The sequence below is a fragment of the Heterobasidion irregulare genome (assembly GCF_000320585.1).
Source record: "Heterobasidion irregulare TC 32-1 unplaced genomic scaffold scaffold_06, whole genome shotgun sequence".
Lineage (NCBI taxonomy): Eukaryota > Fungi > Basidiomycota > Agaricomycetes > Russulales > Bondarzewiaceae > Heterobasidion > Heterobasidion irregulare.
Window position 1 is genome coordinate 1,741,454 of NW_009258202.1, and position 16,769 is coordinate 1,758,222.

A 16,769-nucleotide genomic window follows, 5' to 3' on the forward strand; every position below is an offset into this window, starting at 1 on the left:
CACGCTCGCGGCCGCAGGCCGGCGCGCTCGCACCGCCGAAAAATATACATTGCGTAGTGGGGAGATAACATCCGTACATGCTTGTATGCGTGCATGCATGCATTCATTCGCGGTCCGGGGGCGGTCAGGATGTCCGGGAACACACACATTCACAGAGCGGCAGCCCACCACCACGACGGGGGTCCCCGACTTCACCATTGTCCGAGCCCCGTCCGAGCCAAGTTCAGTCCAGCCCGGCCCCGTCCGCGTGTGCTGCCGTTCGTTCTTTCTTTCGTTTGTTCGTTTGTTCGTTCGGGGCGGCTGTAGACGAGGGAGGCGGGTATGGGCAAGGAGGAGGGCAGCGTCCGCGTTGGTGGGCGGGATGGGGCGAGACGAAGCAGGAAGCGGGTGCGTGAGCGAGGCGTCATCGAAGCAGGCTGAAGCGTGAAACGAACCGGTGATGAAGAAGAGACGGAGACGAAAAAAAAAATCGTGGCAATGACAGAGGCAGAGAGTAAGGGAGAAGAGGAAGGAAAAGAAGAAGAGGAGACCACGTCGAAAGCACAAAGGAAGAGAAATCTGTAAGTGAAGATGGCAAGGAAGATGATGATATTGGCATTGGACGGGAGGAGGCAGACGAATGCGCGTTGCTGTACTTATGGCCGAATGAGAACGGTTTGTTGGAGTCAGGGAAAAGCATGAAGCATGAAGCATGGCTAGCACACGACGAGGATCACAAGAGCGCACACTGTAAGCGAGGAAGATATGTGGTTAGGGAACAAAGGATAAGAAAAGGAGGCAGGGTGGGCGGCGGTGCACATTCTACACCGAGGACAAAAAGAACACGAAAAAAAAAGTTGGGCTGTAACAACGACGGAGAACACGACACACTCATCTCGGCCAGAACTCCATCCCACTCGACCTCCGCTCCTTGCCCGACTGCGGCGCTCCCGCATCGCCCGAGAACGGGTTCCGCTGGCCCTGGGCGCCCGCCTGCCCACCCGCAGGCACGACGCCCGCGGCATAGAACGACGGCGGGACCGTCTGCGCAGGCGGCCCGACGCCCCTGCTCGCGCTCGCCCCCGCCGCGCCATACGACTGGTACTGCTCTGGCTGCATCGGCACGTACAGCGTCCCGATGTCCGTCCTCCGATCCAACGCGTCAAAGGTCGTCGGCGACTGCTGCTGCTGGGTCGCCCCCACCGAAACCGAGCTATTCGAGGGCTGCTGGCTGTATGACCCGGCATACCGTCCACTCGCCGACGCCGAGCCGGTGTACGCCTGAGGCGGGCTCGAGATCACGCCCGCCTGGGAGGCGCCGTACACCGACCCACCGGGATCCCCGCGAGCCCCAGCGCGCACATTCGACAAGATCTGATCGCGCCGGTCGTCGTCGACCACGATCGTCGCCTGCGGGGGATGATACTGGTGCGCGAGGCCCGAGCTAGGCGGCGGATACCGCCCCTGCTGCTGCTGCTGCGAGTGGCCCCACGCGCCGAGCGCGCCCTGCGCGGCGGCGAGCTCGGCCTGCTGCTGGAGGTACTGCAGCTCGGGGTACGGCTGCGCGGCGGCGGCCTTGCCGCCCTGCTGGCGGCGCTCCCACTCCTTCATCGCGTCGTCGCGGTTCAGGACCGGCGTGAGCGCGTTGCGCCCGGCGATCACGTCCTGGTTCATGTGCTGCAGGCGCGCGAGCGCGGGCGGGACGTTGTCCATGTTGTTGATCGTGTTCGCGCGCATGCGCGTCGACGGGTAGTACGTGTTCGCGGGCGGGTTCGGGTTCAGGTAGCTCGCTCCAGCCCCACCGCCGCCCGCCGCGCCCCCGCCCCCGCCTCCACCTCCACCTCCGCCCCCGCCATTCCCGCTCGGGTACGCCTGCGACGCGCCTGCAGCGGTCCCTGATGAGAGATGTCCGTGTGAGCTTCGATGCACCAGCCCACGACGCGAAGCAATCTGACTCTGACTTTGGCTCTGCGCGTGGCCTTGGCCCTGCGGCTGACTCTGGCCCTGTGGTGCCGGCCCATACGCGCCCTGTTGCTGTTGCTGCTGCTGCTGCGCCTGCGGGTACCCCGGCGCGTCGTACGCGGCCGACGCGGGCGCCTGCGAGGCCATGTACGGATTCCGGAACACGTTGTTCGCAGCCTGCGAGGCCGCCTGCGCTTGGGCCGTATACGCCTGGTGCTGCATGAGATGCTGGTTGTACGTCGCCGCGTCCGTATATGCGCGCGTGCCCTTGGGCTGCGACGGCACGAGCCCGCCATATGGGCGTTTCGGGTCCGCTGGGGCGGAACTGCCGCCGGAGCTGGACGGAGGCTGCTGTTGCTGTTGGAGACTGGGGTGCCCGGATGGCTGTAGGAGAGGCAACAGAGGGTCAGTGTGGGAGCGACGAGGAGAAAGGAGCGAACAACGCACCACGAACGGCTTTGTGTATTTTTCGCCCGTGATGAACGGGTGCATCCTCGCCTGCTGCGGCGACCACCGCTCGATCGGGTTCATGTTCAACAGCCCCGAACAAAAGTCGATGAACGACGCGCGATTATTGAGTTCTGCATCCAGCAACGCACGATAGCAATGAGTATATATACAGCTTTTGCCCCGAAAGGCGCCAGCATGGGACACGAAGCCCACCTTTATCCATCTCGGGGCCCTGGCGCCCAGACTTGAACGTGGGCATCGGCGCGCCGTTGACGATCTCGGGCAGCGAGGTCGCCTTGAAGTACTGCTTCCCCGGCTGCTCGTTCGTGCCGTGCTCCCGCGAGTACTGTTCGAGAGTTTTGAGGCGGTATTTCTTCCTCCCGTACATATCGTGGAAGGTATCGAAGAACTGGCCGGTCTGCTTGCCCATGTCCATCATGTACGACGGGGGCTGTCTGTTCTCGCCACCCCGAGGTGACGCAAGGGGACATGTCAGCATAATGCGCGGCGACAGGAGGCGAGAGAACGCACCCGAGCATCTCGACGATGCGCGTGACCTGGTTATACTCGCTCGTACCAGGGAAGAGCGGGAGCCCGAGGAAGAGCTCGACGGCGATGCACCCGAGCGACCACATGTCGATCGCGGCGGTGTACGGCAGGCCGAGCAGCACCTCCGGCGAGCGGTAGAAGCGCGACTGGATATACGTGTACACCGTCTGCCGCTCGTGGCACGCCGAGCCAAAGTCGATCACCTTGATCTGCGGCGACTGCAGCCTGCGAATAACCGTGTTCGATCAGCCGACGATTGGGGGGTCACGATCGAGCACGTTATGAGCACGACACGCACGATTTGAGCAATATGTTCTCGGGCTTGAGATCGCAGTGAATCAGGCGCGCGTCCTTGAGCACGGAGAGCGCGTCGAGGAGCTGCGCGGTAAAGACCTTGACGAGCTGTGTGCTGAGGCCCTGGAACTGGTTCTGCTTGATGAGCTCGTAAAGATTCGACGAGAGCAACTCGAACACGAGGCACAGGTGGTTCCGGTGGATGAACGAGTCACGCAGGCGCAGGATGTGGTGCTCGTCGTGCGGATCGCACTGGTTGTTCAGCTGTTCGCGCGCATGGGTTGATGTCAGCGTTGAAACCGAGAAGGACGCAAAGAGAAAAGGAAGGGCGGCGCACCAGTTCGAGGATGGTGACCTCCATCATACTCTGGTTGAAGTACGCGGGCTTGTTTTTGACGACTTTGACGGCAACGACGTCGTGCGTTTTGAGGTCCTGACACTTGACGACCTGGCCGAAGGTGCCCTGGCCGAGCACATCCAATATCAAGTACCTGCGACCGCCACGATCAGTACGCGCAGGAAGGAGAAAGGGAAAGGGACGGGAAGGATGACGCACTTATGCGTCTCCTCGGCGCCTAGCCAGTCGTTGACGTAGAGGATATAGTCGTAGTCCTCGTTGTCGTACCCGTCGTTGTGCATCGCCTTGCTCGGCTTGGTGAGCACGCGCCGCGGGTTGTGCGTCGACTCGTACTTGAACGCGGGGTTCGCGATCCGGTACGTGTCCACGATGTTCGTCGTCAGCTGCCTCAGCGGCTGCGTGCGCGGCGTCCGCGACGTGACATCCAACGACCCAACGAACGACAGCACAAGCCCCATGCCCGCCATCGCCATCAGCGCCATCGCCCATCAACGACCGTCCATCGAACCAATGCGGCCGCACCAGCACCAAGATCGAAGCCAGATCGACAGGAGCAAAAGAGAAAAGCGAGATCGTCAGCGAATGCGCAAGCGAGAGAACACGAGCATCGCACGCACCGATAAGAACGCCCCCGAGGCGTCGACACGCCTGCCCGCCGGGCGCTGGTTGACGTGGGGGCGCAGATCGCGCTGGTCGCGGATGCGGCGGAAGCCCGACGCGCGGCGCTTCGCGGGCGGGTCGACGGCCATGGGCATAGGGTCGTGCGGGTAGTACGGTCCGCCCGCGGCGGGGCTGTGCGACGGCTGCGGGAAGGGCAGCGGGGTGTTTGGGGTCGATGCGGATCCCTGGCGGGTAGAGACGCCCGAGGAGAGGAGGGTGGTGGAAGATGGGTGGGGGCTGCTGCTGCTGACGTCCATCGGGTACGAGGGCGAGTAGACGGGCGGGGGCGGGGGTGGCTGGTGGGCGATGGAGGCGGACTGCGGGGTGTAGGGGGAGGGCACGGGGGGCGTGAGGGGTTCGTGTTTGATCTGTGAGTGTGTGCGGGAGTGGGAGTGGGTGGCTGGGGGGTAGGGCGGGGCGTGGTAGGAGTAGGCGGCGGTGGTGGGCGAGTACTGGGACTGGGCGTGCGCGTACGGGTCCAAGAGCCCGCCGGCGGACTGCGAGGGGCCCGAGCGCAGCGGGGAGCGGGCGGCGCGGGCGGAGGCGGCGGCGGACGAGGGCTCGTGGTGGGTGTGAGAGCGCTTCGGGGCGTGCCCGGACGTGGGACTGAAGTAGAGATCGCCGTAGGCAGGGTCGGCCTGGGGCGGCCCCGCCGGCGACTGGCCGGCGGTGCCAGCAGCAGCAGCAGCAGCAGCGTCTGTGGGGGTGGCGGTGGGAAAGGGCGGGGCCTGATAGGCGACGCTGGAGGGGTAGAAGGAGGCGGCGGGGTTGGCTGTGGACGAGTTCTGGCGATGGTGTGTGGGCGGCGAGGTGGGGCTTGGGGCGGAGAAGGCGCCTTCGAGGTCGTCCTGCATGTGGAGGCGCCTGACGCGGGCAGAGGCGGGCTGGTTGCCGAGGGAGGCGCTGCGGGAGAGTTGGCTTTGCGCGGGGGCGAGGTAGGGCAGCGAGGACGAGGGCAGGTGGCCGTCCTGGTCGACGAGCTGGCCGACCCGACCCGCCTGAGCTTGTCTGGCGCCAGATCCGGTATGAGTCTGATGGAGGGGCTGCATCCGGTGCTGCGCGGCCGTCGAGTGGGTCGACGAGCCTGGCGGCGGCAGCGGCGGGGCGCCCGGGTACGTGTACGACGACGATGCGGAGGAGTTGTTCGCTGCGGCCTGTGCGGCCTGGGCGGAGGAGGAGAGGAGGTCGTGGTGGGCCTGCGTCTGCCAACGGGGCAGGTCGAAGTCGTCGTTTGCGCCAGTCATGTACGCCAGCTCGGGCTCCGACATGTCTCTGATCTCCCGTTCTGTTCCTCTCGCGCTGTCTGTACCGCCGCCGTCGTCGTCGTCGGGGGTGGATGCGGGTGGTGGGACGAGGAGAGCGGGACGGGGACGGTTGCGGGTGTTGTGGTGGTTGGCTCAGAGGCGATGTGGCGCGCACGCCGCCTGGTGCGTAATAATCATCGATTATTATCCCCGCGATGTCCTCCGATTACACTACGCTGCAGTATTCGTATCACCACCAGCACCAGCGGCGCCAACGCCATCACCCTCTCCCTCCAGCTCCTTCAGCGTCGACACCAGCGCACGCTCCGCACCCAGCAGCCCCTGCTCTCCCGACATGAACCCTCCAGCCACGTCCACAGACAGGAACATCTGCTTGCCAAACCGCCGCGCTGTCCAGCCGTCGTCACCGTCGTCGTCGTCGTTGTCGTCGTTGTCGTCGTCGTCATCCCGTTTTCCGTTGCATCCCCACAACCGTGCCAGTTCCACGCACGCACCGTCGGCAAGCCAAGCCATGCCCAGACCCCTGTCAGCCCTGCGATAAAAAGGTCCGACGCGCGTCACGCACCCAATCGCTGCGCCATCCCCAGCGCCGCATCCGACCCCGATGTCCTGAACAGCGGCGTCCCCAGCGCCGGCCTCCCCTGCAGCGACCCCGACGTCAATACCAAGGCCGCCCACGGGAGCGAGAACGGCGCACCTGGATCGGGGGCATCGCGCACGCCCAGTCACGCGCGACGCTGCCCTGCGCCACCAGGCGTTTCGCGCTTTCGTCGTCCCCGCGCCCTCCATCCTCTGCCGTGCCGATCCAAAGCATGTACGACCCCGCGAGGCACGTCGCCTGCAGCACGAACGCGGGCTGCGACGGCGACGCGCGCGCGATGTACCGTGTCTCGATGCGAATGGTGTTGGTGCTCATGGTACTGTAGCACGAAAATACGGTCGTGACCTCGCGCGCGACCTCGGGGTCCAAGCGCCCCTGTCCCTGCGAGTCCTCCGTAATTGCACTCTGTAGACTAGCGCTCCCCAATACAGTAAACCATCTGTCCATCCACCCATCTCTCCTCCTGCCATACATCGGCAAAGCCCCCCGTCACAGTCGTAGTCCAGCAATTAAGTCCAACATGGCCAGCCAGCCCCCCGCGATCCCCGACACGTTCATGAGCGGCGTCGACCAGCACGGCACCGTGCGCTGCCATCACGGCACCCCCGCTGCGCGCCGTGTCTGCGGCAGTAATACACATCACCCTGGCAGGTGTGTGTCGGCATTCGCATCACGTCTTCACTGCCCTGCCCCTGTGTCGACGCTCGCCGTCACCTCCGTGCTCCTCGTCCATCATTCTCTCTTAAACCGTCGAGTTCGCCGCTGATCTCCTCGCCTCGCCGCTCTTCGTTCGTCCCCCTCGTCCCATCGATCGATCCCGATCACGTCGCGCCGGCCTGCACGCTGCTGCCGCAGGGTCTTCTGGGTCTGTCTCTGCCGCAAGGACGACGCAGAACACTGTTCGTTCTGGAGTGCGTGCTCGCCTCGCCCCGGCTCTCGTGCAGGACTGACAACGCCGCCCGTCGATGCGGTCCAGAGTGGGACGACGACCTCCCACCGCACCACGGCGCCGCTCCCCCGCCCTCCCCCGCCTCGTCGCAACCCCGATCGCAACCCCAGACCCAGCTCCTATCCCAGCCGCCCTCGACGCCCTCCTCCCAGCCGCGCTATCAACCCGCGACACCCACAGCAGCGCCCCCGACCGCACACCGCACCCCCAACTTCAACTCACTCAAACGCGCAGGCTCCCCCTCTCCCGCCTCGCCCTCCAAACGCACGCTCCCCTCCACCGCCCCACCGCCCTCGATGTCTTCCCACGCGCCCCCGAGAGCCCCACCGCAGCCCCACGCCACCCCGCACACCCCCAGCCGCGCAGAGGCCCGCGCCCGCGCGCTAGCCCGCACGCCCGAACAGCGCCTCCTAGCCAAGGAGCGCCTCCTCGCCGCCATCGAAGAGGGGCTCACGCAAGCCAACGACGCCGTCGCCTCTCCCGCCCGCACGCCCCCGCCCGCAGCGGCCCCCACCTACGCCCACGCCCCCGCCCCCGCCTCTACGTCTGCCCCTGCCCCTAGATCTGCCGCCCCCCACCCTTCCCACGTCCAGCCCACCCACAGCACCCCCTCCCACCCAACCACCACCGGCCCACCCCCGCCCACCCCCATCCACCCACGCGCCGCGCGCACGCGCACCCCACACGATCCCAGAGCGACCTCCCTCGCGGCCCGCGCCGCGCGCCGCGCGTCCATCGCCGACGCGCTGCACGCGCTCCCTAGGGCCCCCTCCCCTCCTGCTGCCGGCCCCGGCCCCGCCTCGGCGTCCGCCGCGGGCGCGCGCGGAGCCCCGCTCTCGATGCGCGAGTACGATGCGCGGCGGCGCGAGGAGGCGTATCTCCCTCGGCCGGATGAGAGCATCCCGGAGGACGACGCAGCAAGCGAGGGCGACGAAGACGAAGACGAAGATGACGACGACGACGTAGACGAAGACGAAGACGGCGACGACGACGAACCGTACGCCGACGCGCAGGGCGACGTGCGGGCGGGCGACACCGACACCGAGCTTGAGACCGAGTCCGAGACCGAGTCCGAGACTGAGCCTGAGTCCCCGACGCGCGCCGTGCAGAGCTTCGAGAACGCGGTGCAAACGGACGAGACGACCGAGTACACAGCGAGCGTCTCGGACGACCTCCACCCCGCCGACGCCGACGCTAACATCGACGCCGAGGCGAAGGAGGCGCAAGTGCGCGCCGCGCTCGCCGCGTCGCAGGCCGTGCGCGCGGGCGGCGCGCCGCTGAGCCGGGACACGAGCCTGCGGTCGGAGATCGATTTCGATCTGGGCGGGCGGGAGGAGCGCGAGCGCGCGCGTGCGGTGCGGCGGGAGCGCGAGCGGCGCGAGAGGGAGCGGGTGGAGAGGGAGCGGGAGGAGGAGGAGCGGTTCTTTTCTGGGGAGGGCGCGCGCGCTGCTGGGGCCAGACCGGGGTCGGCGGGGTCGGCGATGGAGGCTGATGAGCTTGTTTTTGATTTGGGGACGGATGAGGGGGAAGATGGGGATGTGGGCATGGACGGGCGGGGGGTGCATGCTAAGTCAGCGAACGGGAAGCGGGAAGGTAAAGGTAAAGGTAAAGACAAGGGGAAGGCGCGCGCGAGGGACGACGACGCCGGGCCCAGCGTGAGTCCCCACCTTCGTCCTTCCTTCTGCGCGCCCTCGTAACTCACGATTCTCGCAGCAGCCTCAGGTATCCGGATTCATCGCTGACGCGGCCGCAGCAGCCCAACTCACGCCCGCCGACCTCGCGCGCATGGTTGACAGCCTGCACGCGCTCCCGGACTACGTGCGCGAGCTCGAGATACGCGGGGAGGAGCAGGCCGCGCGGATCGTGCAGCTCGAGGCGGTCGTCAAAAGGTCAGTGCTCTTCCGTCTTTCGACCCTTGTTGATGGCGTCGCCCTTCCTCGCTTTGATATCGTGAGCTGACTATGTGACCATGGGCTGCTTGCATGTGGCGTGGTCGGTACAGGCTGGAGAAAGAAAAGTCCCTCATCGAGAAGGCGCTGCCGCGCAACTACAAGCTTTTTGGCGGGTAGCGTTCGTTTGTTGTGGGCTCTATAGCCCTCTGTGGCCTGCGTTTTGCTCCACATTTATCGCCTGCGGTCCTTACTGTCGACGCTTATTTCTCTCATCATCAAAGCAGTTGGTTTTGTTTTACTGTTGGGAGTTGTATATCTTGCCTCCTCATCACGGACGTTCCATCTCTGTGCATATTCTCGATATATATACATCTACTTTCTTTGTGCATATTCTCAATCTATATACATCTACTTTTTCTATCATCTGTTCCATCCGCGTTTGTATCTACTACTCTTATCTCCTTCCACGTGTTGCTCCTACTTCACCCCATGGTCAAACACTTCATGTTATTTTCTGGGGAAGGCGGTAGGAACCTGTATCGTACGCCATCTCTTACTGTTGTTCCCTATGTTCTGACTAACCATGAGCGCGTTTCAGCCTTAGTCACTGACCACACTGCGACGATAGTCGCACACTGAATGCCAGTCTTTCTAATCTGCATACCCCACCGACGTGCGTAATCGCATGTCGCGAAAAAGGCTCACCAAGCGGGATGACGCGAGGTCAGTCAGCATGAGCACCCACGGGCAGGCCTTCTTCTCCACATCCTGCAAGTGCCTGCCTGACTACAGCTCAGCTACTTGACGAGTTCTGCACCGGCTCGCGCTCTTGCCTGGTATCCGGACTTCGCGGCGCAGCCTTCTCCGTAGAGCAGTCTGGCGGCCCCACGCGCACGTAGGCTATTTGATGCCACTTCTGCCTGCCCTGCGCGGCGCAACTCAATGCATGAGATCCGCGTTTGAGGCATTGCTTCCCGCACCACGCGCATCGTTCAGCCGTATCATCTCATTGGTCTCGCCTGCCCATTCAACATTCAAGTTGCGATATTCAATCCCCACCCCGTCTATCTTCAGCGTTCTAGCACGACCCTCTGGAAAGACCTGGCTGCGCAGGAGAGCTATGTCTTGGTTGCTTCTGCTTGCCACACCTTGGGGTCCTCTGTTTCTCTCGTTAGGTTCGACAGAGACTCTTCTCCGCACCGGACGCGTGAGTGAATGCCGAGAACTTTGGTCTTGCGATACTTATCACTCATGTGAGCCTTATTTTTCGGTAGACAAAGTCCGCGAAACGCACCTCCATAGGAGTACAGCCTTCGGAATTGATGTATTGCAGACTATCATCACATTATATGCAACATCAGCGTCAATGTTCAAATAATGCGTCCAGGCCCGCCTTTGCGACAAGGAGAGCGCGTCCAACCCTGACTTCTGAAGTAGGGTTGTCTCGCAACATGTGTTGCCTGATGTACCGCGTCCAGCTGCGTTCACGCCTCAGTCCATCTTCTCCGCCGAACGACTTGTCTTCTGCGTATTGGGTCAGCAACGGAGACTACCGCTTGATAGACTTTGACAGCATCCACCCTCAGTCCATTTGCTGCGCCGGAATCCCTCAGACATATCATTCGGCATTATTCACCTCCCGCCAACTGTATGCGCGGGTAACCCGCCTTGCCTCAACGCGTAGTGCCATCCCAAAACAACGGTCGCGTCTTCGTGTCGCCAAATGTGCAGCTGCAGCCGCTCGTCTCGCACCGAGCTTCGCCTGTGACCACGATCCCGCCAGCCTCGTTCACAGATGTGTAGAAAGAGACATTGTAGTCCTTCGTCGACGGAATCTTCCCTGCGCTTGTGCACATGTGAGCAGGCTTCGCAACTCAAGGAATCGCGCAGTAGCGTGTGCTGTCGACTCCGATCAACCTTCTCTCAACTCGCCAATGTTCCGCCGTGCCACAGTTTCCCCTCCATTCGCCTGCTGGGTATTATCTTTACCCCTAAACTGAATCGATGCGAACATATGGTACAATGCGTGAACCACTATTTCGAGCCTTCGAGCCTTCCTCGCACTCTATTCGCTCGACGTTGGGTTCTGGAGGTCAACGCAAAGCTGGGAAAAGTGCCGACTGTCATCCCTAAGATCACTGAGCCAAACCCTTGAACAGCAAACTCCTCGGATACATCAGTGACATAGCAGTGAAGCAGACTATCTTCCAAGTGCACCATCAACGCGAGCCAGTGCCAGGCGATAGTCACAGTAGCCTCCTAGACTTGATCACTCCGTGGCTTCGATCTTTTTTGTACGTCGTGTCGTAGTACGTGAGCCCCACAAAGCAGCTAGACTCTTTGTGGAAGCTATGTTGCATCAAAGATCCCATATCTCCCCCGGTGCCGTACGCACGCGATGTCACGTTGCCCAAAGGTACACAACCTTGCACTTGCATCGTTCTTCCGCCGGTTGTGCTGACCCCGCATTGAATACTCTTCACCCACGTCGGTGTGCAGTGTGTGTGGGTGTGTGTGCAATTGACGGCTTGGGGCGAATCAGCACCGCGCACGTACCCGGGGCTTGTTCGTGGACCGAAGGGGCTTTGCGGGCCCAGGCCCCCAACTTCTGACTATTTTCCCCCAACCCCCGTCTAGTGTGGCAGGCTGCGGCCACACCGGCCGAGTGGTAGATTTTGAAGCGAGTGGAGTATCGAGGGTCGATGTCATCCTAACCGAACTTCTGAAAGGACGTATTTTTGACTTCCCTTCCTCGTTGGCTGTACTCGCCGACGTCGTCGTCTAGTGTAACGAGGTAGCCAGTGTATGGGCTCCTGGACGCGCGATAGCGGCGTGGGACGAGTCGAGATGCACCTCTACACCTCGAATACCAACCAGGCATCTTGCATCCAGCACGTGGGACGCTGTGAGAGGTTTTGGCCGTATTGCTGAAATCTCGGTAGGATCGTCGTCATAGGTTGTTTTGGTGCTGTTTTACTCTAGGGACGTGGTAAAAGAAGTCACATGAGAGATTGAATATCCAGCCGTCGAAGCCGAGCGTCATCAAAGTCTATCTGGATATTCGAAGGTTCAAGATTCCATTTCTTCATCCACTCGTCAAGACGAAACCTACGGGATGAATCACGTTGGGGTGGTCTCGCTGTCGTCGGGGTCCGATACTGTACCGACGTTATTGACGTCGGTGATTGAAAATTCTCCGCGACCCCTTCAATTTGACCGCAATCTCAACCAAGTCTGTAAATTGACGCTCATGGTCCCATCATCTGCGCAGCTTCTACTACCTCCTAACAGCGCTCGTCGTACGTATAGACAACAAGGAATTTCCTAGCCTCAATACCAAGCTCCTCTGCTGGCCATACTGCTACGGGAACCACGTAATACTCCCACTGGTATACTCTGTCTGAAATTCTTCATTTGGACGGGTGGTGCGGATTCGGTGAGCTGCTTGGCTTCTCTGCAAGCTTTGATCTCCTCTTGTTGCAAGTGCGTTCAAGGACTTCGGGTTCATTTACGGTACTATGCTGACTCAAACCGACGCGTGTAGGATTTTAACGGCAGTCCCCCTTCTCCGGTCTAGCCGTCTATTGTAACGATGTCCGTATTTCGGTATGGTGATGGGCCAAAGTAGGTCACTACATATTAAATGGGCGTATCGTACCCTTTCCCGAAAAAAAATGACGTCTGCTTCGAGAGGAATAAGTCGATTCCCCGTAAAGGCCTTTCGGAGCTCTGGGCAGTAACTTTGTTACTCAGTCTGATCTGTGGACTCCGTCAATTCCGAGTCGAACGCGTTCTCAGCAATTCAGAATGTCGCTGTCTACTCAAGAAGCCCCGCCACTGCAGGTATGTAGATAATCACGGGTTCCATTGGTAGCGCCCCCTTCCTTGATGTCTGCGCACATAGTCCACCAGACACGATGCTGCGAGTTGGGACCGACTTTGCATGACGCCCGTGGCCAAATGTCAAAAGACCGAATTCCCTCTTTATGCTAATGGGTGTCCAGAAATACCTTCGCGGCTGTTTCCGGCGTTCCCTCAACGGCGTTGTTTGTCTCACTTCGACGTCACCGGATCATCAGAATCCCTTCGAATGCATCTATGGATTCAATACGTTGGAATGACTTCGAATTCGCTGTCCCATCGGAATGCCTCGTTCCTGATCGTACAAGTGCCGACCTGAACAGCTTCTATGAACGCTCGGCTTGGCTATTATCCTGGCTCTAAAGAGGCAGTGCAACATCAGATGACCGAACATCTTGGGATGAGGGCGTGCGCCCTGCTGCGTGCGCCGGATGGAATAGCGATTGACTCTGAGCACATGGAAGGGATGTGAGGGCGCATCCACAGGTGAGCAAAGTTTATAATCACGAATGGTCTCGCTAACCTATAGGGGCGATGGGATCACCACTAGCATACCTGCAGGGAAGCCCCGCTTGATACCACTCGGGTCAAGGCTCACAACTCATATGTCATGTAGATTGTACGTGAGTTGACTGCGTGAGCTCATTTACGGCCTATGTTTTGCATTGTGGTGGTGAGTCCTGATGACTGATGGATGGATCATCATGGTTTGCGAACAATCACCCGCCAAGTTCTACTTGCTAGAAGGTGTAGGATGCAGGACGGCGATACCCCTGGCGCTGAAGGAGATCCACCTGGCGCGCTCCGCGGCGCCGTCGTACGCCCCGTATCTCCTCCTGCCAGTAGGTGGTCGACGAACAGTTCGGACGCATTCAATTCAAGGCATGAGGGCTATCCTGACAGGGTGTCAGCCATATCTCCTTGTAAGACTGGCATTGGACATAATCAACGCGTATAGCCGAACCGGTGCGTGCGCACGTCTGTTTCACCCCAGATCATGGAGCCTTTTGACGCTCTGTCACCCTGAGCAAAGTCCTCGGGTGGCCGACAGTCCCTTTCGTGTACCCATTCGCCTGACGAACAGATTAGAAAACAATCGACGGAGAAGGAGTGCCGTGCTTGCACGATTTATCACGTCCGCAGCAGTGATGGGTACGCGGATGCTAACTGAGCACGCATGATGTAGGAACCCGATGTCCAGTGGAGTGGTATGCGACCTGCATACTGTACCTGCATACCGCCCGAGTGGGTCGAGGTCGATAGCAGGGACCGTCTGGCGATCTGTACCACGCACTCTATCTACCTCGGCACTTCCAGAGTGGTGGTACGCGAGGGGCCATGGACCGCTTCTCATCACGGCACGGTATATCACATCAAGTTTCAAGTCCGGGTACCCCTCTCGACCTAGAACGCCCGGCCTGGCACGGGTACAGTGATCCACAATCGCCCACCAGCCGCCCCAAAAGAACCAGAGTGAGGTCCTCACGTGGCCACCGACGCTAGATTTTTCATTATCGTTCAGCCACCAAGTTCTGCGCTCTATCTGCTGAAGACTAAAAATGCATCACAGAGGAAGTGGCGGGCCCCTCGTTCTAGCTCAGAATAGCCAAACTCGGCATGGAAATAAGCAGGCTCGAGAGGGTCAAGGCACGCAAAGCGCAAGCACTCGCCCATGAATAGTCGTTGCTGAGAACACTTCACCCGGTCCGGAAGCAAGCTCTTTGCTGCCGTGAGGGGCAGCATTTAGGAGCGGATGGAGGTTGACGCACAAGTGTTTTTTCTCTCATGACAAGCTTTGAGATACCCTCCAAGGCTGCATCTTTCTTGTGGCAGTTATATGAGGCCATATGCGAATCGCAATGGTCACGCTGTGCCGGAGACGTGAAGGAACCTTATACGCTTTATGATCGTCATACACACTAAGTATCAGTATCCCAGATGACTACACAAAGGCTGGGTATCCAACAAATGACGGATAAGGTGAAGATGCAGAGCAGAAAAGGCTCGTACGTATGTGGACGTCAGAGTACAAGGAGAGGTTAAACCAATAATATTGATTGCACAAGGGTCTGTTTGGACGAAGCGCGACAGTGAACGACACCAGATAGAGAGAGTTCAACCGGAGCAGGTGTCAGAGGTGATGTGCGAGATGTAATGCTGAAAATGTGCGCGGCGTGAATGGATAGTGAATGTGCGGATGGGAGAATCGGTGAAGCACAGCAAAGTGGATGAGACACCAACAAAAAGTTCCTAGCAAAACAAGCGTTTCCACCACAGCTTGAACCGCACCCACCAGCCGCCGTCCCAGCCCTCACTGCGCATTTGCGCGCTGACCCACATCTGGCCTGTGCCGACGCGGATCTCGTTCTTCGGGTCATCGTCCTCTGCGCCTTCCTCGACGTCGGTCAGGCGGCGCGACGGAGGCGGTCGAGGGGGAAAACGGGGCAGCGTGCGCCGTGAAATGAACGTGGGGAACACCTTGAGCAGTTCGAGGACCTCTGGATCGGGCAAGTTGGGCGACGTCCAGGTGCGCATGTATTGCTGCTCGGTCTCTTCGAAACCGTTGTCAACGAACGGTGGGGGAAATATGTCGTAGGCCTCTCCTGGGGGCGTTGTCGGGCTAGGCGGGTCGGTGTCAGAAAGCGAGGCGGAAATCGGCACAGCAGTATTTCCAGACGACGATTTCGTGATCGTGGATGTGAACGAGCGGGAAACGGGCGTGGTGTCCAAAAAAGGGTCACTAGGGGCTCGGGAGCGTTTCGCGAGGATAGGGGTATCTTGATTTGTCCGCCGAGCAGGGACAGGCGATTTGGAATACAAAGGTTGGGATTGCGACCGAGAGTGCATGGGAGAAGGCGGTCGGTATAGCGGTGAATTGTTGACGGACGATGTTGAGGTGCGTTTGGAAGGGAACTCCTCGAACCCTAAAACCTGGATTAAAGTGAGCCATCGACGTGCATTTGATCACATCAGTCATGAAGCGGCGAACGCACTCCTTTGAGAACGTCAATAGCTTCGAGCATAAAATCTTTGCCACTGAGTAGCGCAAATCGCCGAGGTGAGAAATATTAACCTCAGAACTCGTAATCATGTTAAAATAGAGACTCACGCCGCTTCTTTGAAAACAGCGTCGTCGATTTCCCATTCTATTCGATATCCTCCCGCACCGCCGAGCTGCTCAGGAACGACTTGGAGTCTCATTAGAGCCCAGAGACCCTCGAAAAAGGGCTTAGTGCCTGGCATCCCCATAGTGCACCAGCTGCGCACGAACCGGTCGAAACGCTCGAATCTCTCTTTCTTTGCCATTGGGCCGCTAGGATCTGCGCGCGAATGAGGCATTAACGAGCCGCCGGGATGGGTAGCGGACAAGTGAGCCTGGAATTCGGCCGTCCGTCGAGCGTTCACGCTCGCGTGATACGCGGTACGGATGGAGGACTGCAGCCTCGAAAAGGGGGCCCGCTGCGAGGGGGGCAGCGTGGCCAAGGTATTCGTCATTTGTTTGCCGGCCTCATCGTTCTGGTCAAAGTACCTGTCGACGATAGTGAAACGACGACGAAGATCGCCAATCTGCCCGACCCGAAATTCAACGATCGGAACTTACCATTGACGGCAGTAGCCTGCAAACTCCTCGAGATCGCTGAGAACTCTGGATGGGGTGGCCGAGCGCGTGCGAGAAGCGGGCGGGGGACTGGTCCTGCGCCGAGGTTGTCTGATCCTGGAACGGCCGGGATAGTTTGGTGAGGTCGGAGAATTGAGCGGTATCGTTCCTGATGGAGGGGGGGAGAGAGGTGTCGCCGAAGGAAGGTCGTAGAGAAGGGGCTCTGGGGATGCGCCGGAGGATGCGCCTGCGAGCGAGGAGGAGCGTTTTCCCGAGCTGTTTTGCAGGCGCAGGGGTGGAGGCGGTGGGCGACGTTGAGTTTCGAGACGATATGATGGCGCGGACATGATA

The 16,769-nt window shown here is 60.5% G+C and overlaps 5 protein-coding genes across 5 annotated transcripts; 1 reads left to right on the forward strand and 4 right to left on the reverse strand.

The window, feature by feature from the left end:
• Nucleotides 1–191: 191 nt before the first annotated feature.
• Nucleotides 192–1,226, reverse strand: HETIRDRAFT_169638 (uncharacterized protein; the record flags this gene model as incomplete). Its single annotated transcript, XM_009549295.1, has 3 exons — nt 192–300; nt 435–634; nt 705–1,226. 3 exons carry the CDS (start codon nt 1,224–1,226, stop codon nt 192–194), a joined length of 831 nt encoding a protein of 276 aa, XP_009547590.1.
• Nucleotides 1,227–1,662: 436 nt separating this feature from the next.
• On the reverse strand, nt 1,663–4,341 carry HETIRDRAFT_319487 (uncharacterized protein; the record flags this gene model as incomplete). The annotated part of the gene is made up of 8 exons (XM_009549296.1): nt 1,663–1,765; nt 2,396–2,522; nt 2,605–2,842; nt 2,919–3,165; nt 3,239–3,498; nt 3,572–3,725; nt 3,791–3,987; nt 4,210–4,341. Coding segments are annotated over 8 exons (1,458 nt in total), but the record flags the coding sequence as incomplete, so codon positions are not given.
• A 1,386-nt stretch (nt 4,342–5,727) lies between these two features.
• Nucleotides 5,728–6,433, reverse strand: HETIRDRAFT_320434 (uncharacterized protein; the record flags this gene model as incomplete). The annotated part of the gene is made up of 3 exons (XM_009549297.1): nt 5,728–5,906; nt 6,083–6,158; nt 6,215–6,433. The coding sequence occupies 3 exons, from the start codon at nt 6,431–6,433 to the stop codon at nt 5,728–5,730; spliced, it is 474 nt and encodes a 157-aa protein (XP_009547592.1).
• A 205-nt stretch (nt 6,434–6,638) lies between these two features.
• Nucleotides 6,639–9,136, forward strand: HETIRDRAFT_452376 (uncharacterized protein; the record flags this gene model as incomplete). The annotated part of the gene is made up of 4 exons (XM_009549298.1): nt 6,639–6,701; nt 6,770–8,722; nt 8,781–8,956; nt 9,070–9,136. 4 exons carry the CDS (start codon nt 6,639–6,641, stop codon nt 9,134–9,136), a joined length of 2,259 nt encoding a protein of 752 aa, XP_009547593.1.
• A 6,198-nt stretch (nt 9,137–15,334) lies between these two features.
• On the reverse strand, nt 15,335–16,348 carry HETIRDRAFT_246773 (uncharacterized protein; the record flags this gene model as incomplete). Its single annotated transcript, XM_009549299.1, has 4 exons — nt 15,335–15,418; nt 15,536–15,751; nt 15,814–15,856; nt 15,930–16,348. Coding segments are annotated over 4 exons (762 nt in total), but the record flags the coding sequence as incomplete, so codon positions are not given.
• Nucleotides 16,349–16,769: the final 421 nt, after the last annotated feature.